This window comes from Carya illinoinensis, chromosome 8 (genome assembly GCF_018687715.1).
Source record: "Carya illinoinensis cultivar Pawnee chromosome 8, C.illinoinensisPawnee_v1, whole genome shotgun sequence".
Classification (NCBI taxonomy): Eukaryota; Viridiplantae; Streptophyta; class Magnoliopsida; order Fagales; family Juglandaceae; genus Carya; species Carya illinoinensis.
Window position 1 is genome coordinate 15105538 of NC_056759.1, and position 25218 is coordinate 15130755.

General features: G+C 40.6%; 1 protein-coding gene across 1 annotated transcript; it reads left to right on the forward strand.

Moving 5' to 3' along the window:
- Positions 1 to 578: 578 nt before the first annotated feature.
- LOC122274744 lies at positions 579 to 24716 on the forward strand. The gene is made up of 7 exons (XM_043083761.1): positions 579 to 1235; positions 8421 to 8579; positions 11939 to 12124; positions 12877 to 12954; positions 17587 to 17775; positions 18377 to 18391; positions 23479 to 24716. Exons 1-7 carry the CDS (start codon positions 683 to 685, stop codon positions 23832 to 23834), a joined length of 1536 nt encoding a protein of 511 aa, XP_042939695.1. The 5' UTR covers positions 579 to 682; the 3' UTR covers positions 23835 to 24716.
- The last annotated feature ends 502 nt before the right edge of the window (positions 24717 to 25218 follow it).

Here is a 25218-nt window from a genome sequence, read left to right on the forward strand (position 1 = left end):
ATCCTTCGACAAATATGTGGTACAAATGTTGCTCAAGTTCTTCCATGTCTTCCGGGGTAAATTAAGCGTAAAGGAAAATCTCTTACTCAAAGTTGAATTCCATTCACAATGTAAGCTAGCTTTTTAAGTTTGAAAGATTTTATATAGTATTTTTATCTTTTGGTTCATAATTTTTTTCGTGACCATCTTATCATATATGTCCATGGACATGAGCATTTAACCCAAACCACTTAGATTTTGTTGTTTTGTATGATTGCTGAAATTGATATATTTATTTTTTTAACCATCTTAGATTTTGTTGTTTCACTTCCATCCTTTTAGTAATAGCATATGCAACTTAATTCTTTTGCTCTTTTTACAAGTCATAATGATTCGGCGTAAAAAAGGTTGTAAACTAGTTTTATGAATAAGATATTTTCCATTTTAAAAGTGAGAATAGAATTAAGCCACGCACGCAAAGAATGTGGAATAAGCTTTTCGTTTCAGGTGTGGTTTTTAAATTATCTTCCCACATGACGAGTATTTGCTTTCATGCATGTGACAGTACTAGCACGCGATTCGGTTGTGGTATAAATAAAGCTACCAATGACATTATCATCAGCTGCATGCCATCAACCCATGCATATATTTGCCTAACTTTCTTGTACCTACAGTATATTACGAAGCAGGAAGAGATCAGAAAATGGCTTTCAACTTGGATGGTATCATTATTGAAACAGAAATGCAGGCGATAAAGAAAGATTTGCTCAGGAATTCCACGAAGGGTCAGTGGAATGGGGTTATTGATATCTATAATAAGCACCCAGAAGTTCATGCGGCAAAGCTCACAATCAACGAGGACACAGCATTACACATAGCTGTCTCCAGTGATCGAAAAGAGACCGTGGAACAACTTATGAAAATAATTGCTCGTCATCATGGAGAAGGCCAAGAGATACCTAAATTTAAGAATAAAGGAGGGAATACGCCTCTCCATGTTGCTGCATCAATGGGGAGTGTGACTCTATGCAGAAGCATAGTTGAAACTGGCCGTCAACTTGGTTTATCATTTATGGAAGCTCGTAATTGTAAGGGAGAGACTCCGCTTTTCTTGGCAGCACTTTGTGCTAAGAAAGAAGCCTTCATTTCCGTTCACGAAGTCTACCAGGAGAACAACCTTAACTACAATGACCTTTCCTGTCGGAGCGATGATGATGAAACTATTCTTCACGTTGCTATTGCTACAAAACGTTTTGGTGGGTATTTTCTAACATGAACTATCAATTTAGTTATAATCTTGTTGAGTTGTATTGCATTTCTCCTCAATCTGATCACTTTGTTGGCAATATGGATTTCCTTCGGATAAGAGTATATAATTCACATTACCTTCACCCTAAGAACATTTTTTAATAAAGGGACAGAATTAATAATATTCATTCTCTAATATGTAAGAGTGAGCCCATTAATAGATACATACATACATATATATATATATATATATATAAAATAGGGGGCATTGATCTCTAGTTGACAAACTTTTCAACTTTTTGATACTATTTTTTATTTTTATTTTTTGAAATGGGATATTAATATCATTGATTATGCTGAAAACAGCTCAGACATTACAGTGGATTGAATGCACGTAGGGCATTCTTCAATGTCATATACATCATAATCAAGAGACAAGGCAGACTTAGCTAGCTTATGAGAAGCTTGGTTTCCTTCTCTATGGACATGCGATACTTTCCAGCTTCCACAATTAGATAAAATCAACTTTGCATCTTCAACTAGGAGGCCCCCTAGGCTCCAGTTTCTCTCTGCTCCTTTCAATAGGTTGATCACCAGCTGTGAATCCCCTTCCAGATGAAGCTGTTTGAGTCCTAGTTCCCTGCAGAAAGTGGTGCCAAGACAGTTCCGTAGGCTTCTGCTTCTAGAGCTTTCCCCGCTAGAGGCCTTCGTGCCCTCAGAGCACCAATCACATGGCCTTTATAGTCTCTAACCAGCACTCCCAGCCCCATTGTACCTGCTTCTATGTTGAGGGCAGCGTCCCAATTGACCTTGTACGTTCCCCTAGTTGGTTTCCTCCATAACCGTGTATCCTGAATAGTAGGCAACATGTGTTCCTTCTTTGAACTGTTTGCTTCTTTGTAGTTGATGATTTCAGCTTTGGCTCCCCGTACTATTGTATTTGGATGTTTGAAACCCTTTCCATGCATACTCTCATTTCTCCTGGACCAAATGCCTCTCATTATGACAACACACTCCTCAAGTTCAGAAGTTTTCAGTTTTTGGTTCAGCTTTGACCATATTTTGAGAATAAGATCATGTTGGAAAGACATTTTCTGGGTTTTTACACTTCCCTGGTTCCATACGTCTCTTGCTGCTTCACAACCTTATAGTGCATGGCCAGATGTTTCGGGTTCCAGCTTGCAGATTGGGCACATGCTCTCTTCAACAACTTTCCTTCTTTTCAGGTTGGCTAAGGTAGGAAGAGCTTCTTTACAAGCCCTCCACACAAAGTGCTTGACTGCAGGAGCTATTTTCATTGACCATAGGCGTTTCCACATATCCTTTTCCACCTGTTTCTGGGAATTCTCGCCCATTTCTTCAGTTTCCAACTGCTGGTGGAAGTGGTAACCACTCCTTACCAAATATAGCCCATTGTTCGATAAACTCCACGTCAATCTGTCCTCCCTGCTCCTTGTACTGATCGGTATGGAAGTTATGGCCTTGCACTCCTCAACTGAGAACATTTCCTTGGGTATCTCTTCATTCCACCTCCTCTGTCCAGCCAATATTAAGTCCGATACATTTTCACACTAGCAGTCCTCCTCCCTTGATGAAATCACTCTGTGGTATGGGAGGGATGAGACCCAACTTGCTGTCCATATGTTAATACTACAGCCATCACCCACTCTCCACATTAGTCCAGGTTTGAGTGTTTGCATTCCAGCCATGATACTTCTCCAAACAAAAGATGGCCCCGCTCCTGTTTTAGCTTCCAAAAAATCACCCATGGGGAAGTACTTCTGCTTTAAAACTCTAGACACTAGTGAGGCAGGTTCTTGTATAATCCTCCAGCATTGCTTGGCAAGCATTGCTAGGTTGAAAACCTTGAGATCCCTGAAACTGAGTCCTCCATTTTCTTTTGCTGAGCTGAGCTGATCCCATGGGACCCATTGGATCTTTGATGAATCTTCATTAAATCCCCACCAAAACTTTCTAAGAAGTTGGTTTAGTTTAGTGGTAAGGGATTCAGGTAATAAGAACATGCCCATTGAATAAAGGGGAATGGCTTGAAGCACAGCCTTGATGAGTATTTCTTTACCTGCTGATGAGAGCTGGTTGGTTTTCCAGTTTACTATACGAGACCAAGTTCTATCAATGAGGGTGTGGAAAGCTCTGACTTTGGTCCTACCTAACATGGCTGGCAACCCAAGATACTTTTCAAAATTGCCTGTGGCCTTCATTCCAATCTGACTTAGTACCCTGTTTTGCAACTCTTGCTTGGTGTTCTTGCTGAAAAACACTGAGGATTTATCTCTATTTAGTACTTGTCCCGATGCCTGCCCATAAATGTCCAGAATTGTCATTATTTTGGTGAGTTCCAACGAGGATGATTGGCAGAATAAAAGGCTGTCATCTGCGAAAAACAAGTGACTTACTTTCGTTGGGCCTCTCCCAATAGGGACATTTGAAATTTCCCCTCTCTCTTCAGCTTGGTGTAGTAAGGCTGATAGGGCTTCAGCACACAGTATAAAAATGTATGGGGATATTGGGTCTCCTTCGCGAATACCTCTAGTGGGTTTAAAATTCTGTTGGGGCTCTCCATTCACCAATATTGAGTAGGAGACTGAGTTGAGGCACTCTTGTATCAGTTGGACCCACTGGGAGGGGAAACTGAGCTTGGTCATTATAGCTTTCACGAAAGACCATTCCACCCTATTGTATGCCTTGCTCATGTCTAGTTTGAGGGCCATGAATCCCTTTTTGCTCTTGATTCTTGTACTCATTGAGTGGAGGACCTCATAGGCTACTAATGTATTATCTGATATGAGTCGACCAGGAACGAAGGCACTTTGATTTAGCGAGATCAGCTGAGGTAGTATTGGTTTCAATCTGTTAGCTAGAGTCTTGGAGACCACTTTATACAGCACATTGCATAGGCTTATTGGCGTATATTCAGATACACTTCTTGGACATTTGACCTTGGGGATGAGAGCTATATACGTGTCATTTACTTCCTTCAGAGTGCCACTGTGATTCAAACATTGTAGGGCAAACTCACACACATCTTTCCTTACTAGATCCCAGTTTTTCTGATAGAACTGTGCAGGGAATCCATCCAACCCTGGTGACCCGAGAGGGTTCATTTGGAAAAGGGCCATTTTAACCTCCTCTTCAGTAAACTGTTTACAAAGCTGTACCTCCATCTCAGCTGTGATTTTTGGTTGAATGACAGATAAACATGCCTCAATATTAGTCGGTAATGATGAATTGAACAAGTTTGAAAAGAAACCTGTGAAGGCTGAACCAATCTCCTCTATTTCCACGACATTGTTGCCTTGTGGTCCAAGGATGGATTTGATTGTGTTGATCTTCCTTCGGTGAGTGGCTTGCATGTGGAAATATGGTGTATTTTTATCTCCATTCTTCAGCCAATGTTGTTTTGCACGTTGTTTCCACTTTAAATCATTTTCCTCAAGGACTGTCTCAGCTTGTTTCTGCAGGGCCAGCATTTGATTTACATGGTTACCATCGCCCTTGTCTTGCAATTGGCTTATCTTTGTCCAGAGCTGGTTCAAATCCTGGTTCTCCTGCTGGTTTTTAACTTTTTTCCACTTCATGAGTCCCATTTGGCATCCTTCTAGCTTCATCCTCATGGATTCAGCTTTATTTTTTCCCATCCAAACCCTGTTCCATTCAGCTTCTATGACTGCAGCACTGTCTTCACTAACCTCCCATGCAGCTTCATATCTGAAAATTTTCTGTTTTTTCCTATCTCTCTGGATCTGAATAGGTATTCTGATGTGGATTGGAGAGTGATCCGACTTCACAGCAGCCATTACATTACAGCTCGCTTCATTAAAGAGGTCCATCCATGGTTTATTTGCCATTGCTCTATCGAGCTTTTCCTTTGTGTGCCCTTCCCCTCTTCTGTTATTTGACCAGGAAAAACTTTGACCTACACCTGGGATATCTCTGATTTCACACTGTTCTATCACCCTTCTGAACTTTTCAATTTGTTTATATGGTCTACTTGGTCCACCAGCTTTCTCCCTTTGGTGTAAGATCTCATTTAAGTCTCCTGCACACAACCAGGGGGTAGTTGGGTCAGGTTTTAACCTCTTGAGGAGTTCCCAGCTGCCATTTCTTTTCCTTTTGTCAGGGTGGCCATAGAAGCCCGTGAATAACCAAGGCCTTGCTGAGTCCTTGCCAGTGATCCTTGCACTAATGTGCCATCGTGTATAATTAACTATTTTGACCTGCCACTCCTCCTTCCACAGCAGAGCGATCCCACCACTCAGCCCCACACTCTCCACGTCAAAGCATGCATCAAAACCTATAGATCTTCTAATGCCCTCCATCCTACTTTTGTTACACTTAGTTTCCACAAGGAAAACTAGCATGGGAAACTTCTCCTTAGTTAATTTCCTAAGGATACGAATTGATCGAGGGTTCCCAAGCCCCCGACAATTCCACACTAGAAGACTCATTGGGGAGGGCAGTGCTGGGAACCAGCCACTGCCTTTAGGTTTTTGGATTCGGGATCTTGAGTATCATTCTTTGCTTTTTTCTGTTGAGGGGTCACCTCTTTGTCTCCCCTTAGGCTTCTCTTTTTAGGGCCCCTTTGGATTTGTATGTTGGTGAAATCCTGTAAATTAAAAGGAGTGGGTTCTCCCCTTGCTTTCCTCTTCCATCTGCCCCCTTTATGATTCTCATCCAGTCTTGCACCTGTCCTATCCGAGTCCCTTTCAATCTTGACATTACAGAGGTTGTAGTTGGGTTCGGATAAACCTGTGTTGTTACCATTTTGTTCAGACTCCCCTATTTCTCTTTCTTGACTAGTTGGTGTTTGAAGACTGTTAGGTGTAATGTCCTCTTGCTTAGTACAGGTGTCCTTTGCAGCATTACTAATATCCAACTCCATCATAGTAGGTGGAGCCTCTTGAATACTTGGTAAGTTTTGAAATCCGTCTTCTTCTTCTTGTGTACCCATGCTCTTTGACTCTTCCTCGGGTTGCCTCTTTTTATGGTCCTCCCCTATACTCGGATTTATCATAGCTGCTGAAATGCTTTTTTTCCCATCCACCTCAAGCACATCATCAGGTTTTTCTGTTTTTATTATCTCTGCTTCTACTTCTTCACAGTTATTATGCTTACAGCCCCTCTCTTCCATAGAACTGGCCAGCTCCCTTTCCTTATAGCCCCATCTATCCCTTTCCCCTTTGTCCTCCTTAGCCGAGGTTTTCTGGTTTTTCACTTCCTCGCTTGCCTGATTGCCACCATACGTCCTCCTATCAAATATAGATGAGTTCATAGGTTGTGCTCGAAGCCATGATCCATATTGATATTGGATTTCCTCGGGGTAGACTTCAAGGTTGTATCTCGAGCATATTTTGCCTTTGTGGTATAATACCCCACAATGAAAACAGAATGCTTGCAGCCGTTCATACTTAAATGAGATCTAATGCCTTAGTCCCTCAAATTCCATCCATTTACCTCTTAGGAGAGGTTTGTGAAGGTCTATGGCTGTTCTTACCCGAAGACATATGCCCCAAGCTGAGCCATCCGAATCTGTGTCAACCCTTATTACATGTCCAATACAGTTGCCCAGCTTTTCACCTATGTCTTCATTCATGGCAGCTAGTGGAAGGTTATGGCATTGCACCCAAAACAGTTCAAACCGAAACTGGGTAGCATTGATTGAAGTTTTGGCATCAATTTCTTGGAGAGTCAATAGGTTTCGGTCGAAGCACCATGGTCTCCCACTCAACACCTTTTCTTTGTCTTGCACTTTTTGAAATTCTATTAGGAAGCACTGATCATTTAGATCTTTAAAGCGTACCCATCCTTCCAACCTCCAGACCTGGGTCATTGTGTTTCTAAACGCTTCATTGTTTACCCCTTTTTCTGAGAGGATTCGGCCAACCACACAGGCATTTTTTCGAACATCTTTGGTGCGTGCTTCTTCTGCTTGTATTTTAATAACATCCGTTTCTTCATTTGATAGGTTCAGACGTTCCCATCGTTTGGTAATCTCCTCTTCAGCCATCGTAGCAGAGAATGAGAGAGAGGAAATCAAAATCCAGCTTAAACTAAGAAACAAAACTCACAACACCTGTGAGACCACGCCGTTTGTCGTAAGACAGCGGCACCAACACCCTACACTTTCTCGCGAAGGAGAGAGAGCGAGGGACCAAGCATTTCCAACCACCCATAATATATCAACTTTTTGATACTATATGTGTTTATTTTTGTTGTATATTATTATGTTAATTTATGTAAGAAAAGTTAGATATAATAATTATTTTTATATATGCTCTGTTTTTGTTTGATTTTGACCATGTAATAAAACTTTCTATATGCCAAAAGCCTGTGATTTGATAAGCATAACCCCTAGCCTCTAAAATGGAGGTCTGGAGTTCAAAACCCCCACTCCGGATCCAAATATATCAAAAAAATAAATAAGATTTCTGTATGGTATCTATTTTATTACACAAAAATGGAAATGAGTAGGCTTTATGCAGTTCAATATAGAATTTAAAGAAAATAAAAGAAACAATGTGTTAATTCGGAATGAAAGAAAAACGCATCCTATCATCGGCTAAATGTAATTTTCTATTTTTCCAATTTCTTTGTTTCTAATATGCTTATGCACTTGAAGAGAGAAAAATAAGAACATTTTCAGACTCATAACTAATTCCTACATAATTCTCGTAAAAAGAAATAATTCCTACATAATTTATATGAATAAATTAATGATGAAAATTTCTGATTCTAAATAATTCTATTAGATTCCTGATCATTATCAAATGTCGTATAGTAACGTTTCCATAAATCTAGAATTTCGAATGCAGCAGTTAGGAAACAGGTGGATCAACTCAACGTTTCTCACCCCAGGCTAATGCCCTCATGAATCCTGAAAATCTGTTCGCAAGTCTATATATTGATACACCAAACACTGTTGATGTCCGAGTCTGTCACATCAGTTTATATAAAAATATACTGATACTTTTAACACATTTTATAAATATAATGGGTCTATAGTAAAAGTGTAACTGACACCAAATTGTGAAAATGTGTATTTATTTTTGAAAGAAAATGTTTGAATTCTAATCCAAATTTCAAGTAAATATAAAACAATTTGAATTGATCCATGTTTATCACGAATAGGTATTGACTACGACATAAATGCTAATGCGAGTTTATTTTTGCAGATTTGGCATTAGAAATAATTAAACTGTATCCCGAACTAGTACACTTCGTCAATAAGCAAGGCTTCTCCCCTCTCCATGTGCTGGCGAGCGACCCTTCCGCATTTGAAAGTGCTACCAAGCCTACCATGTATGAACTCGTAGTACGGCTCCTTGCTAAATGTAAGGGTTCTAAATTTTTGTTATGCACAAAGTCCTCAATATATTTTATCAAATTAGTTTTAGTTACATTGGTTAAATGTGTCACATTTTAAACGACTTTATAGCTTAATCATTTAAATAAATAAAAAAAAACATTGAAACCATAAAAAATCAACGGATACTACTATAACTGAAAGAACGAAAGCGGCTTCTAGCACCAAATAATCAGTTTATTTGCCTCTTATTTACAAGTGTTTTACCTTGAATCAATAATAATATTTTTATAAACATCCCATCAAACTTATGTAAAGGTCTTTTACCTAGATATAATATATACATGGGTAGATATATGTATTTTGGAGTTCTTTTTGCCAAGAAGTTTGAACGAGACCTAGAAATATATAACTTCTTCCCCCTTTCTACTTTTTCATTCTCCTTTTGTTTGTGCTTCTATTGAGACTTTCAGTTTCTTTAAAAAGATTCAAGGAGATAATGTTTCTTTAAATATTGAGACTATCAGTGTCTTTATAAAGATTCAAAGAGGTATTTTTTATTGTTTTTCTAGAGTGGTGAGGCACATTTCCTCATAGAAATAAAATCTAGGATGACAGCTTTCAAAACCAAACGACATTGGAAGGAACATGGGAATTAGCATGATGTTGTATTAAACTAGGTTTTACATCTACCAATCACACATGACCACATCATGATTCTACTAATTCTACAATAAATTTATAAATCACACTGAATTAGAGATCCTCTGCTGTGAGCAAAGTGTTGGCGAAGAGGAGGCAACTGCGCGAGCAACGTGCAGCCACACCTAGAGTAAGGCGAGCAAAACATTGTAGAAAGCCTGACTGATACGATCCAATATTTGGTGAAAAAGGACTTTTCACCATGTGCCAGGTGGGCAAACACTATGCCACCGTACAAGGATGGGATCTAAAGAGGCTAGTAGCTCTAAAAAAATGATGCCACGTAGTACAAAAGTGAGCAATGGTAAGGACAAAACCACTACAGATGTGAGAGTTCCCCAACATAACATAGAGGTGCTTTGGCGTAGTAGGTTTCATATGTAGAGACCCATACTCCATAAGAGACGTCACCTCTAGGGTGAGCTGACAGAAAAAAGTTTACAAATCTGAAGGCCATATCATCTAATCTCAAAGGTATGCTTTAGCACCATGTGGGAGACCCTCATTAGGAGACAGACTATGGATTTGACCGAAGGCAAAGTGCAGAGGACTTCCACGCCTTATTTCCCTCAATCTCTGCCATCTTGCAAGGCCAGGGGGCAAATGGATGGACCAGAATAAAGGACTGTTGTTCAAGGATTTCTAGAGTCAGAGAATGTCAAAAATATGACCGACAGTTCCCTAGTTTAAAAAGGCATTGGAAAAAAATCAAAATCTTACTTTTGTGATTAATAAGTATTTACCCTTGCATCTAGTCAAAGTCTCCAAGAAAGCAAGTGACTTCAAAGGGTGCAACGGAAGGAGTAGCACCAATGCTACCGTAATAATGGAAATATTGTTCAGGTAGGTTAGCTCCTACAATCATTGGGAATAGGTAATAAATGTTTGTGAGTCTGTTGTAAGATTAGCTTTTGCATGCCTAACCCTTTTCTACATGAAACTAATATATCTTCTTCATTATATTTATTGTTTATCTTTATGCAATGAATTTGAGAAGATGAGATTGAATGATGCGAATCAATGATGTGGTGGTTTCCAAAAGTTGAGTCTTACCATGTGTCGTCATCATGGACGGGTTGATCCATAGACCAACGAACAATCAAAGAGGACAATTCAGACACTAGAGGACATGCTAAGGGCATGCGTGTTGGACATTAAAGGCTCATGGGAAAGCGACATCTCACTCATTGAGTTTGCCTACAACAATAGTTACTAGGCGACTATTCAAATGACCCATATGAGGCCCTATACGAAACGAAGTGTAGATCGCCTGCTTGTTGGCAAGATATTCGAGAGGCTAGGATAATTGGGCTTGAGATAGTATAGAAAATGTGAGAGCAAACCAAACTCATATTGAAAAGAATGGAAAATACTCAAAGTAAACAAAAAAAGTTACGCCAATGTAAGATGGAGAGAGTTGTCCTTTGAAAAAGGTGATTAGGTGTAGCTTAAAGTATCACCTAAGAAAGGGGTAAAAAGGTTCAAGCTAAGACCAAGGTACATTAGATTCTATTAGATATTGGAGAAGGTAGGCTCAATAGCATACAAAGTGGAGTTACCAAGGTAATAGGAAGGGATCCACAATGTGTTTCACATTTCCTCATTGACGAAAAGTTTTGAGAACCAACAACCTTGCATAATTAGTCCAAAATGAGTTCCATCGCAACCAAATCTGACTTATGAAGAAAGACGATATGAATTGCAGAATGGAAGGAACAAAGTCTATAATCCAAAATTGTACCATTGGTAAAGGTGCAATGGGAAGCCTGGGAAACAAGGAGTTTCTATGGGAAAGAGTTGAAGTTTTAGGGTTTTTACTTACCTTAGGCCAAAACGATGTTGTTTGGTCAGGGATTGGATTTCATACACACAGGCTGGGCCCTCCCAGCAAAAAACTTAAGCCACAACATACAAAATAAAGAACCCACTTACCACAATTTGGACTCCAACCCCACTAAACAAACACAAACACAAGACAAACTTAGGCCCTCACACAACTAGTTGACTACTTCTCAATATTTTTTCTTCTCACATTATAGTTAGTAGTACTTTTCAATGTTTGTTGGGTTTAGTGTAGATAGCTTGCGTGGTTCTACACCTGAAAAAATAATAAGTTTGTCCCCACCACCACCTCCAAATTGAATTCTTAGATCCCCACAGTTGCTTTCCTCTTCTTTAAATTGTATCTTGGTTAACTTGTCTAATTTACCAGTGCTCTCTCGATTTATAAAGATAAATAAATAACTAAGTAAGTGAATCAATAAAGGATCGATAAAGCTTATCGTCATTAATTAATCTTTAAATATCGCATATGTCCTTGTAATGTAGAATTTTGGAGAAACTTTTTTTTCTTAGGTACTACAATGAATTACTTATATACACCCAAGCATGACGTTACAATCTTGTCTCTCAATTATATTTATCAAGTGAATTATGTACTGGAGTACGGAATTTAATTGCTAACGAAGCTGCAGGCACACACTCTTTAATTCTTCCTATACAGACATTAATGGAGATTAGCCAGTAATTGTTTTCTTCCATCAATATAACAATAATTTAATTTAATTCATTTAAATCTCATAATGTGTAAAAAAACTATACACGGGTGTACTGTACAATATACCTGTATACCATGTGCATTCATTTGTCATTAGTTTGTAAGATTTTGTGTGTTATGTTCATAAGGTTTTCCCCGCGTCGCCGGATATCCAAGAGATCATAAACAGGAGCAGGAGCGCAAATTGGCCGCTTGTAAAGTCATGAACGAACTTTTAAAACTTTTAGATCAAGATGGACCCAACATGATCATTAGGCCTGAGATGGTGGGGGATCAAAAGCAGAAAAGCCCAACCAGAAGTACTAGTGGATTGGGTATTTCCTTATCCTTCTTGCTTAATTCTTTTTTCATTAACACATAAAACTACTATGGGATGTCACAAGGAATTTTGTTGAATGACGATGTAAAACGTTTTTCTAATCTGCTAATTAATTATGCAGAAAGAAGGGATAACATAATGTATATACTCATTATTGGCTATATATATATATGACGTGACGTTTATTACATGCATATAGTTAACGAACATGACTTAATGTTATTGCATATGGAATTCCGGAATCTAATCAGAATTATGTAGAATATTAAAATGAATAAGTACAACTAAAATAGAAACATTATACCCTAAAACATCATATATATTACTCAGATTTTGAGATAGAAAAATAAAATGTCCTGTGATTCTATATGTGTGTGTGAATATATATATATATATATATATATATTATTCTTTCCTGATTCGACAATCATACATACTACATAGAATTAGATAAGGTTTCTATCTTGATTAATTTCTAAATTTTAGATATACCTTTTGGAAATCTTTTATTTCACTAAGAAACCATATATATGTTCAAATCTAGGCCTCCTTTATGCATCTCCGATCTGCTGGTTTTTAAATTAATCAATTCATAAGTTAGGGGTCTATCCATATGGCCGCAACCACCTTGATTATTGTTTACTTGTGAAGTTGGTCTGACGAAGCAGTGCTTTTTCATTCTTGCTATATATTTATATATATGGTATGTGCTAGTGGTTGAACTATCTCTTCTTAAATACACCATAGGATCAAAAGAGAAAGGAGGGGAGACGGAGGATTTAGAGAATCCTCAAATACGGAGTTCTCCACGTCAGGAACACCGAGGTAAACATACTATCTACCAAAAATTTAATTTGCAAGTTCATTTATTAAAGCACCAAACACATGCACTACAAATAAGGAAGCATATCACATGATCAATCAGCATAAAAATGGTCAACAATAGGTTGATCTAATACGTTAAGCGAGAAATTATAGACAACAAAACAAAAAGAAAGTCATGGTGACGGGAAGGAGGTGGTGGGGAGACAGGTAAGGCCGAGGTGACAGAGTTTGACCTCTAAATTATGACGCCCTTAGTCCGCACTTGTGTTTTGACGGGAGTTGTAGAATGGGGACTTGCAATGCACGGTTCACACCCCATAAATATGTGATAACTTGTTTATGTGCTCATATGCATAGCATACTAGCATAGAACCTCACAGCGAAAATATAAAAGGGTATGAATAATACTACATGCATAAGTACTAGAAGAAAGATTAAATGTGTGCACCATGACCACTTCTAAAATGGTCTTTCATGCACTTTGGCTCATTTCACCACACCACAGGTAACAACCATACTCGTGACTTTGTTATGAGCAATGTTTGGTTTCGTGTCTGTACTTGACCACAACATCGTTCATACTTGGCCACAACGTTGTATAGATTCTGCCAGTCGAGAGGCAACGATTTGGATTAGAGAGCATTACTGTCTCAGCCCATTGTTTTTCCAAAGACAACCCAAGGGATGTCACTCTGTTCTTACATGCTCCCGAGTGACTAGAGGAACTCTACCTAGATAATGCCCCATCTCGACTTGGCACACACCCACGTACTCCTCTTGCTTAAAAACATCAACCATTTGTTAAAAATATATCATCCTTTTATTTGAAAATGAAAAGCATAACTCAAGAAGCATATCAACCCAAATTATCAAAATTTTACACGTGGGTCAATCATCCAAAATTGTGTACATGCTTTGGTAAAATCGATTAACAACAAACTGAGGTAAGAACCCAAAAATCCATGATCCTTGCCTGAGATATAGAAAAAGACCGAAAAACATAATGAAGAGAAAAAACAGTTTACCATCATCCATGTAATCGAGAAATATATATCCATATTCTACTACTCTCAAGTTACTGCACAGGCAACGAACAAGGCCCAAGAAATGAGCTTATCCAAATAGAAGAACAATTTATTAGGAGCATCGTGGAGGACAAGAAACAATGAGAAAGTGATTAGAAAAACCCAAAAAAATAGGATCATCACTCTACCCTTCTCAACCTTAAAAAAAAGGTAACATAAACTGAAAGGAATGCTAGCGTTATGACCATCTCACCCATTTCAAGCTCAATAAGAGAGGTCATCTACCTTGAGTAGTGAAAGTCTTGGTTGTTAGTGCTCTAAACTCCACACTAGGTCTCCTGCTGTCCTTGCACATTTTGAGCATGAGTCTGGAACTTTGGAATTGAAGGCTCGAGCAGTGATAAATCTCTAAGCTTGGTTATCAGTGCTTCGGCTTCTTGCTATTCGATGTGAATTCATGGGTCCAAGAGGGTGGGTGTTGAAATTTAGAGAGTTAGGGTTTCTTCTTCATAGTTGAAAACGCACCAGGCAGATTGTTTGATCGACTGTTGCTTGACCTTAGTTTGAACGAAACTCAAATAGATTATTCGCTTGAGGTGCTCTCAACAGTTGGCTCAAGCAAAGGTCAGATAAATTGTTCACTCAAGGTTCATGCGACAGTGGGCTCGAGCGAAGGAAAACCCTAGTGTTCGCTCGATACTCAGGTAGAGTGAAGAACCTAGATTCTTTTGCTTTAGGGTTTCTCAGACCTGCCTATATATGTGTAATGTTTTAAAAGGATTATACGCATCAGAATGTAATCAGATTGAGAGGCAAGAGGCGTTAGAGAGAGCTAGAGTAAATAAGAAAAGCCCTAGAGAGAGAGAGAGAGAGAGTTGAGATTGTGTGAGTAGAGTGAAGCTCTTGTAACTCATTGTGTGTGTTTTAATTCCTACAGCTCCATGGAAGTAGGCAAGTTTCCAAACCATGTAAAATTTGAGTGTCGTGTGTGTGTTCTTGATTCTTGTGTTTCTGTATTTTTTTCATTGCCTGTCTCATTATAATTTAGAGTGAGTGTGGTTACTCCTACACTTATTTCCTAATAGTTCTCTGGAGCATAGGTTAGGGCAAAAGAGAGAGAGAGAGTGTGTGAGAGAGAAGAAGAGATTTCTATGTTGCAGAAGACAGATTATAGGGAGAGACTGAGTGACATGCAAATAATTTGTGGAGCTGGTGTCACAGGGCACTCTGTCACATCTATGGGAATTGGTACAGCGTGCGAGCATCTAGTTGTCCATGTGTATGCTGGATGAGGGAAATGATAGAGATAGAAGGGACGTATTCCGCACATCTCCAAAGCTTGGCAAAGGAGGGAGAAGCTAAGTTTTGCTGCTTGTGAATGTTGCCCATGTGGTAAAAAGCCTCTCATTCTACAATAAGCTTCCAATGGCAAGTGACAAAGCACGCAAAAGAGCCTTTAAAACAGAGAGGTAAGAACCTGAAAGGCAAGTGTATTTTCCAACCATGGCAATTCTAACTGGATCATGCAACTTGTCAAAAAATTTATGCTCACCCACGACATTGAGAGCAGGGACAAGGCTGATGTGAGCTACGTAGAAATTACCAGGGCCTACACGGTATGAAAATTGGCCAAGCTCCTTAACCTCTTGCGGTGTGGGTAGCAAATCTTTGATGAATGTGCTCCTCCGCTAAAAGGATAAACCCCTTCCAACTGACTTCCAGCCACAAAAATAACCCAGCTTCCCATTTTGCTTGAATCAGGTTGTTTTGAGGATATTTGTGTCTTCATCATTGAGAGCGACCCTTGCAGCAAAAAATCCCTACCCACGCATTCTTCCTTCAATTTGGGCATTTCCCTTAAGATTAACAAAACCCCAATTTTAATAGGTCCCTCCTGTGTTCCTCCTATCCCAGCACAAAAAATTCGCTTATGCATTTTATCGAACAAGTTGAGCTCAAAATTCGTACAACCTGTCAACCATGCATAGCTTGGCTAGCGGTATAATCAACAGAAAGAGGGTTGGGTGTTAAACCATTGTTGGTGGCAGTGGGAGGTGGCGCTGCAGGGTCAATGAAGATGGAGTTGTAGTGCGTGAGTTCAGAGATGGGGCCACCAAGCTTCTGTGGATCAGAGAGAATGAGAGCCTCCACCAACAGCAGTTGCGGCCCTTACCCTGTAAGGACCACGACGAGTGGAACAGTGCCCTTAACGTTCCTTCATTCTTTACCTCCTGCGATGCCCTTGAATCTCAAAGGAACCGGAAATGAAAACAACACTTGCATGGGTGGATGTCCCTGAAGGCAAGGTGCTCATCGCGGTTGCCATCTTTCCAAATCTATATCAGGCTACTATAAGAACCCCGAAGCTTCCGATTCTCATCCAACACACCTGTGTGGGCACTGCTGGTGCCAACATTGATGCCAAGCAAGATGGTGCCGAAAGGGGCAGAATCAAGTGTGACACTAGAATCGACCCACCCCTGCGGTGCCCGAGTCTCTGAGGACTAGAGGTTTTAAATGGCACTTCAGTAGGAACCACAATCCAGTGGAGATGAACCCGAATTTATCGGGGCGAAGGATCTGGCCGTAGCGGCTCGATCTGAGGCTACTACTTGATACAAAGGCCTTAGAGTCAACATAGTAATCAGAGTGAGACAGCGGATGAACTTGAATTTGGGAAAAAGAGCAAGTGCGAATACCCGGATCAAAATTCCACAACCCATAATGGGAAACCTGATTAGATCCGGCAACAACTCTCCTTATATGAAGAACTCGAAGGTACTCGCCATCTTGATGAACATCACCGCTAGATTTATAATTGCCAGTTTTGAGATGGAACTGGACAATGTTGGCTTCCCATTAAATAATTTTTTCTTCAGCAATCCGTCGCGATACTTGTTCTTCTAAGATGTTAGGAATTAATTTCAGAGTTGGATTTCTAGGAACATATGAATGAGGGATTTCTTCGGGAGTAACTTCCCTGGACACTGCCACACTCTCCTCCATCGCTGCTGCCTTTTCTACGCCTTCTTCAACGACTTTATCTTCATCCTTTGTCCCCTTTTCTGCATGCACTAACGATTTTTGTGTCTCCTCGGTTGAATCCGTAGCTGCCAAATCTTCTTTGTCCTCCTGGTATTCAACTACCACTGGCTTTTGTTTCCTAACCTTTAATCTCACTAATTTTTCCTTAACAGCATACCAATTAGGAATATTATTCTGCTTTACCACCCAATGAAGCAGCATATCCATCAAGTCGTTCAAGCTGTTATTAAGCCCCTAAAGACTCTTTTCATTAGTGTCTACCCGCCGCTGTAAGACATTACAATCTTGTCTCCCAATTATATTTATCAAGTGAATTATGTACTGGAGTATGGAATTTAATTGCTAACGAAGCTGCTGGCTCACACTCTTTAATCCTTCCTATACGGACATTGGACACAAGCCAGTAATTGTTTTCTTCCATCCATATACCAATAATTTAATTTAATTCATTTAAATCTCTTAATGTATAAAAAACCATACATGGGTGTACTGTACAATATACCTATCTACAATGTGCATTCATTTGTCATTAATTTGTAAGATTTTGTGTTATGTTCATAAGGTTTTCCCTGCGCTGCCGGATATCTAAGAGATGATAAACAGAAGCGCAAATTGGCCGCTTGTAAAGTCATGAAAGAACTAGAAATTTTAGATTTAGATGGAGAAACGGACTCCAACATGATCATTGGGCTTGAAATGGTGGGGGATCAAAAGCAAAAAAGCCCAACCGATGGGAGTACTAGTGGATTGGGTATGTCCTTACCCTTCTTACTTAATTCTTTTCCATTAACACATAGAAGTTTAAACTACTAAGGGACGTCCCAAAGGAATTTTGTTGAATGACGATGTAAAATGCTTTTCCTATCTACTAATTAATCATGCAGAAAAAAAGAATCACATGATGTATGTACTTATTATTGGCTACATATATATGACATGACGTTTATTACATGCATATATATAGTTAACGAACAAGACTTCATGTTATTGCACATGGAATTCCGGATTCTAATCAGAATTATGTACAATATTACAAAGATTAAGTACAACTAAAATAGAAACATTATACCCTAAAAGATCTGATATTACATTGCCTAGGACATATACTTACAAAACTACTCTAATATTACATTTACCAGTGTTTATCATTTAGTCTACTTGAATTTAGGCTTGTGAAATTTCAATAGAACGAGGGTTCGTATGAGTCGACCCTTATTCTATTGGCTGTGCTAATGTCATCACAGTTAAAATAAATCTAGCCCATGCATGCGCAGTATGCACATCGCCTATGTACGGGTATATGCATTTATCCAGCTTTCTGTGTATATAATAATTATGACTCTGTTGTTTAGTTTCAATGGCAAGGGAGACACTGTTGAGTAATGTGGAGTCTGGTTCACACCGCTCGAGCGGAGTCATTGGCCGCTCGAGCGAAGTCAGGCAGAGTCGAACGCTCGACGTCAGCTCGACAGTGGGCTCGAGCGGGAGGAGTTCGCTCGAGCGGAGGCATTGGCCGCTCGAGCGAAATCAGGCAGAGTCGAACGCTCGACGTCAGCTCGACAGTGGGCTCGAGCGGGATGCGGAAGGGAAGTTCGCTCGACGCGCGCTCGACACGCCGCTCGAGCGAACATGCGTTTTAGGGATTCCGCCGTTTGAACTATATATATGATTTTTGCCTCTTTTGTCTGCAATAGAGCAGCTACGAAAACACTGTGGATGAACAGTGTTGTGACCCATCTTGTAGTGTGATTCCTCAATAATAAAAATCCTCTGCAGCTCCCGTGGACGTAGGCAATTTGCCGAACCACGTACATCTTGTGTCGTGTGTGATTGCGTGTGTGATCGTTTTCTCATTCGGTGTTATTTTTCAATTCATTGTCATCGTTTTTCACAACAATTGGTATCAAGAGCCAAGGTTCGGGTCTGAGGAGAAACGATGGCTGGAGATGAATTGAAGGTATCGGGGATCGAGAAGTTTGATGGCACGGATTTTGGATACTGGAGGATGCAGATAGAGGACTACCTCTATGGGAAGAAACTCCATCTTCCACTATTGGGGCAGCAACCGGAAAAGATGGATGATGCTAGTTGGAATCTGTTGGATCGACAGGTTCTGGGGGTTATTCGATTGACCCTGTCGAGATCCGTTGCACACAACGTCATCAAGGAGAAGACGACGGCGGATCTCATGGCGGCTTTGTCAGGTATGTATGAAAAGCCGTCAGCGAATAACAAGGTACATCTGATGAAAAAGTTATTCAATTTGAAAATGGCAGATAGTACGTCTGTTGCACAACATCTGAATGATTTTAATACTATCACAAATCAATTGTCGTCTGTTGAAATTGAATTTGATGATGAGATACGTGCACTGATACTATTGGCTTCATTGCCAAATAGTTGGGAAGCCATGAGAATGGCTGTTAGTAATTCTGCTGGTAAAAATAAACTGAAGTATGATGATATTCGTGATTTGATTTTGGCTGAGGAGGTGCGCAGGAAAGATTCAGGCGAGACCTCGGGTTTGAGTTCAGCCCTGAATGTTGAATCTCGAGGGAGATCACATGACAGGAATTCAAACAGAGGAAGATCAAAATCAAAGTATAGGGGCAAGAGCAAGTCGAGGCCTGGTCAGCAGGCAACTTGCTGGAATTGTGGCAAAGCTGGCCACATAAAGAAAAACTGCAAAAACCCCAAGAAGACGGAGAATGATAGTGCTAATGTGGTAACTGAAGAAGTACAGGATGCACTATTGCTTGCAGTTCATAGTCCAGTTGATGACTGGATACTGGATTCAGGGGCTTCCTTCCATACATCTTCCCACCGGGAACTAATGAGGAATTATGTTGCAGGTGATTTTGGGAAGGTATATTTGGCTGATGGTGAGGCTTTGAACGTAGTGGGGATGGGAGACATTGACATTGCACTCCCTGGCAAGAACAAATGGACCTTGCAAAAGGTCAGGCACATTCCTGAGTTGAAGAAGAACCTCATTTCTGTTGGGCAGCTTGATGAGTGTGGTCATTCAGTGGTGTTCTCAGATAGCACCTGGAAGGTCACAAAAGGGGCATTGGTACTAGCTCGGGGTAAGAAAACTGGTACACTTTATATGACTACTGGTTTAATTGACACTATTGCTACTACCGTTGCAGAGAGCACAGCAGATTTGTGGCATTGTAGGCTTGGCCATATGAGTCAGAAGGGCATGACGGAACTTCTGTCTAGAGGCAAGCTACCAGAACTGAAGACAGTTGATCTCGGTATGTGTGAGAGTTGTGTTATGGGGAAGCAAAAGAAGGTCAGCTTCTTGAAAAGTGGCAGGACGCCAAAGACAGGAAGACTTGATCTTGTGCACACAGATGTGTGGGGTCCTTCTCCAGTTGCATCTCTTGGAGGTTCTCGCTACTATGTTACGTTCATTGATGACCATAGTAGAAAGGTATGGATTTATTTTTTGAAACATAAATCTGAAGTATTTAATGTTTTCAAAATTTGGAAAGCCATGGTTGAGACAGAGACAGGCTTGAAACTGAAGTGTTTGAGGTCTGACAATGGTGGTGAGTATGTTGATGGCGGGTTCAAGGAGTACTGTGCAGCTCAGGGTATCAGAATGGAGAAGACCATTCCTGGGACACCACAGCAAAATGGAGTTGCTGAGCGTATGAACAGGACTATTAATGAGCGTGCTAGAAGCATGAGGTTGCACGCTGGACTACCACCCACTTTCTGGGCAGATGCAGCCAGCACTGCCGTTTATTTGATAAATAGAGGGCCATCAGTTCCACTGGATTGTGGATTGCCTGAGGAGGTTTGGAGCGGGAAAGAGGTTAAGTTTTCTCACCTTAAAACCTTTGGTTGTCTTTCTTATGTGCTTGTTGATTCTGATGCTCGCAGTAAGCTTGAGGCTAAGTCAAAGAAATGCTATTTCATTGGCTATGGAGACGAGGCATTTGGCTATCGTTTCTGGGATGATCAGGGTCGGAAAATCATAAGAAGCAGGAATGTGATTTTCAATGAGAAAATGATGTACAAGGATAAGTCGAGTACAGTTCCTGCAGTAGCTCCTCAGGAGTCCGAGTTTGTAGGATTGGATGACCTACCAGAGGTCACAGTGCAGTGTAGAGATGAGAGTGACGGGGAGAGTGGGTCCAGTACACCCATTCCTATTATTCCGCAGGCAGTTTCAGAACCGTCTACTCCTACAGTTGCAATTCGCAGGTCAGTTAGGACTATACGTCCCCCACAGCGTTTCTCACCTACTTTGAATTACATTCTGTTGACAGATGGTGGAGAACTGCAGAGTTATGAAGAAACCTTGCAAGATGAGAATTCTAGCAAGTGGGAGCTGGCCATGAAAGACGAGATGGATTCCTTGCTAGGGAATCAGACATGGGAGTTGACAGAACTTCCATCAGGGAAGAAGGCATTACACAACAAGTGGGTGTACCGGGTGAAAACTGAGCATGATGGCAGTAAGAGGTACAAGGCTAGACTTGTTGTAAAAGGCTTTCAGCAAAAGCAGGGTATTGACTACTCTGAGATCTTTTCTCCTGTGGTAAAGATCACAACTATCAGGATGGTACTGGCTATGGTTGCCACTGAAGATCTATTTCTTGAGCAGTTAGATGTGAAGACAGCTTTTCTTCATGGAGACCTTGAAGAAGACATCTACATGCACCAGCCTGAGGGGTTTGTGGTACAGGGAAAGGAAGGTTCAGTTTGCAGACTGAAGAAGAGCTTGTATGGCCTGAAACAAGCTCCTAGACAGTGGTACAAGAAATTTGACAACTTTATGCACAGTGCAGGGTACATTAGATGTCAGGCAGATCACTGTTGTTATGTCAGGCATTTTGACAATTCTTATATTATTTTGCTATTGTATGTGGATGACATGCTTATTGCAGGGGCTAGTATTGATGAGATCAATAATCTGAAGAAGCAGATGTCAGAGCACTTTGCAATGAAGGATTTGGGAGCTGCAAAGCAAATCCTTGGCATGAGAATTGTCAGAGACAGAGTCAGAGGTACGTTGAGACTCTCACAGGCTGAGTATGTGAAAAAGGTACTCAGCAGGTTCAACATGGACAAGGCCAAACCAGTTGGCACACCCTTGGGAAGTCACTTCAGACTCAGCAAGAATCAGTCACCAGAGTCAGAGGAGGAACGAGATTACATGAGTAAGGTTCCTTATGCCTCAGCCATTGGTTCACTTATGTATGCTATGGTTTGTACAAGACCGGATATTGCCCATGCAGTGGGAGTTGTGAGTAGATACATGAGTAACCCAGGAAAGCAACATTGGGAAGCAGTGAAGTGGATTTTGAGGTACCTAAAGGGTTCCTCAGAAACCTGTTTATGTTTCTCTGGAGAGAGCTTGGAGGTGCAGGGCTATGTTGATGCTGATTTAGCTGGAGATATTGACAGTAGAAAGAGTACCACGGGCTTTGTTTATACACTTGGTGGTACTGCAGTGTCATGGGGTTCTAATTTACAGAAAACAGTTTCTTTGTCTACAACAGAAGCTGAGTATATTGCAGTGTCAGAGGCTGCAAAGGAGATGGTATGGCTACAAGGCTTCTTGGAAGAATTGGGTAAGAAGAATCAGAAAGGCACTCTCCACAGTGATAGTCAGAGTGCCATATTCCTTGCCAAGAATCCAGCATTCCATTCCAGGACCAAACACATTCAGATCAGGTATCACTTCATACGGTCATTGTTAGATGACGGACAGTTGTTACTTGAAAAGATATGTGGAAGCAAGAACCCTGCTGATATGTTGACAAAGGGTGTTACGCTTGAGAAACTGAAGTTGTGCGCAACTTCAGTTGGTCTTCTAAAATGAAGACAGGAGCAGTGAGTTGCAGAGGTGGAGGATATCATGTTTGAGGAAGACGGTGATACAGCGAGTGTACCAGTCTCCAAGTGGGAGAATTGTTGAGTAATGTGGAGTCTGGTTCACACCGCTCGAGCGGAGTCATTGGCCGCTCGAGCGAAGTCAGGCAGAGTCGAACGCTCGACGTCAGCTCGACAGTGGGCTCGAGCGGGAGGAGTTCGCTCGAGCGGAGGCATTGGCCGCTCGAGCGAAATCAGGCAGAGTCGAACGCTCGACGTCAGCTCGACAGTGGGCTCGAGCGGGATGCGGAAGGGAAGTTCGCTCGACGCGCGCTCGACACGCCGCTCGAGCGAACATGCGTTTTAGGGATTCCGCCGTTTGAACTATATATATGATTTTTGCCTCTTTTGTCTGCAATAGAGCAGCTACGAAAACACTGTGGATGAACAGTGTTGTGACCCATCTTGTAGTGTGATTCCTCAATAATAAAAATCCTCTGCAGCTCCCGTGGACGTAGGCAATTTGCCGAACCACGTACATCTTGTGTCGTGTGTGATTGCGTGTGTGATCGTTTTCTCATTCGGTGTTATTTTTCAATTCATTGTCATCGTTTTTCACAACAGACACCCATACTGATTGCAACAAAGAACGGTATTACTGAAATGGTTGAGAAGATCCTCGAAATCTTTCCTGAGTCTGTGTATGACGCGGATTCTAATATGAAGAATATAGTGTTATTGTCTGTGGAGCATAAGCAACGTCAAGTTTATGAGCTCTTACTCGACAAGAAGAAGACGAATATTATTCATGACAGTGTGTTTTGGGAAGTGGACAACGATGGGAACACTGCATTGCATTTGGCTGCGAAGGTAGCGAATTCTAATCCTTGGCCAGTTGATGGACCAGAGCTCCAAATGATATCGGAAATCAAATGGTTTGAGGCACGTACAGGGTCAAATATATTCCATCCTAGCTAGGCTTGATTGTTTGATTTTCCTTAATTTATGTTTGAAAAGAGATTTTTGTTGTATACGTATCCCAGCAATCATAATATTTTAGCTCCCTTTTAATCAATGCAGGATGTACAAAAATCCATGCCAGAAAGTTACCCTTTTCTTCGCAATAAGGCGGGCGAAACGCCAACGGAGGTCTTCACCAAATCACATGAGGTGCTTGTCGAAGAAGGGAGAAAGTGGATGATTGACATTTCCAGTCAGGCATGCCCGGTTGCAACGGGTGTCTTTGTCGCCGTTGCTTTCTCCTCGTTAACGAAACTGGATGTCCAATTAAACGAAACTAACAAGCGAGACGCAGAACTTCTCCGATATACTATTTTTTCCTCGACGAGCTCAATCTCCTTCGTCCTTTCAGCGACAGCAGTGCTTTGTTTCCTTCTAATCATTGCCTCATCTTACAGTGAAAGGAGTTTTCGTAGAGAAAACACACTGAGGGTGTTTCTTAGTGGGCTCACTGCGTTTTACGCATCTGTGATTCTTTCTTTGGTATCTTTCCTTTATGGACATGTTGCAACGTCCGACCCATGGCCGATATGGCTAGTTTATTCAATAATAATTATTCTGGGGCTTTGTCTAGTACCAAAAACGCCATTGCCGAGTTACGGGAGGCTGTTACGTACGGGCATACGGGATGCTGTTATGTACGGGCATGCAAGGAGGACTATCCGCGTCGTTTGACGAGAGTACGTAGTGATTCCTGCTGGCTTTGTACGTTTGTGTGAATAATTATTTACAGAGAAGCATTACTGATTATACTTCTTCAAGAATACGATGTTCCGGCTCATTAGTACCGATCAACTACTTTATAATGCATTTGTGTACTGTGTCTTTCTATTTAATTAATGATCTATGTACCTGTTTGTTTCTATTCTTAATTCATATTTAAGTTATTTAATTCCCAAATTAGTTCTAAATAAAGTTATTTTATTTGTTTATCACCAAGCATGCCTTCTGTGTGTTCTATTGTCCATATATTTTTTTTGTAAGCGTTGTCAACGTTTATGTCGTATTTAATTTATTCGATCTTGAATAAGTATAGTGGACATGATATATAATAATTGAATAAGTTTAGTAGGCCAACGGCGCAACGCGGTGCATATATATAATTATTAGGAAGTGCCGAAACATCAATAACATCGTTAAATAAAAAAGGGTAATGCTATTATACCGCCCAATATATATCAATGGGTGTGCCCACTAGCACAATCAGATTTTATTTTTATTTTTTAAAAATATTATGAAAACCTACAGATTCATTAGTGATCATTTTTCTAAATAATAAAAGGTAAAATACACTAGCAGTTACATATATCCAAGGCCAGGACAAATTCAAGGGACAAAGTAG

Coding starts and splice junctions, on each gene's coding strand:
- LOC122274744 (XM_043083761.1), top strand. CDS start 683: ATGGCTTTCAACTTGGATGGTATCATTATTGAAACAGAAATGCAGGCG. Junction 8,580..11,938: donor AGTACGGCTCCTTGCTAAAT/GTAAGGGTTCTA, acceptor TATGTTCATAAG/GTTTTCCCCGCGTCGCCGGA. Junction 12,125..12,876: donor CAGAAGTACTAGTGGATTGG/GTATTTCCTTAT, acceptor AATACACCATAG/GATCAAAAGAGAAAGGAGGG.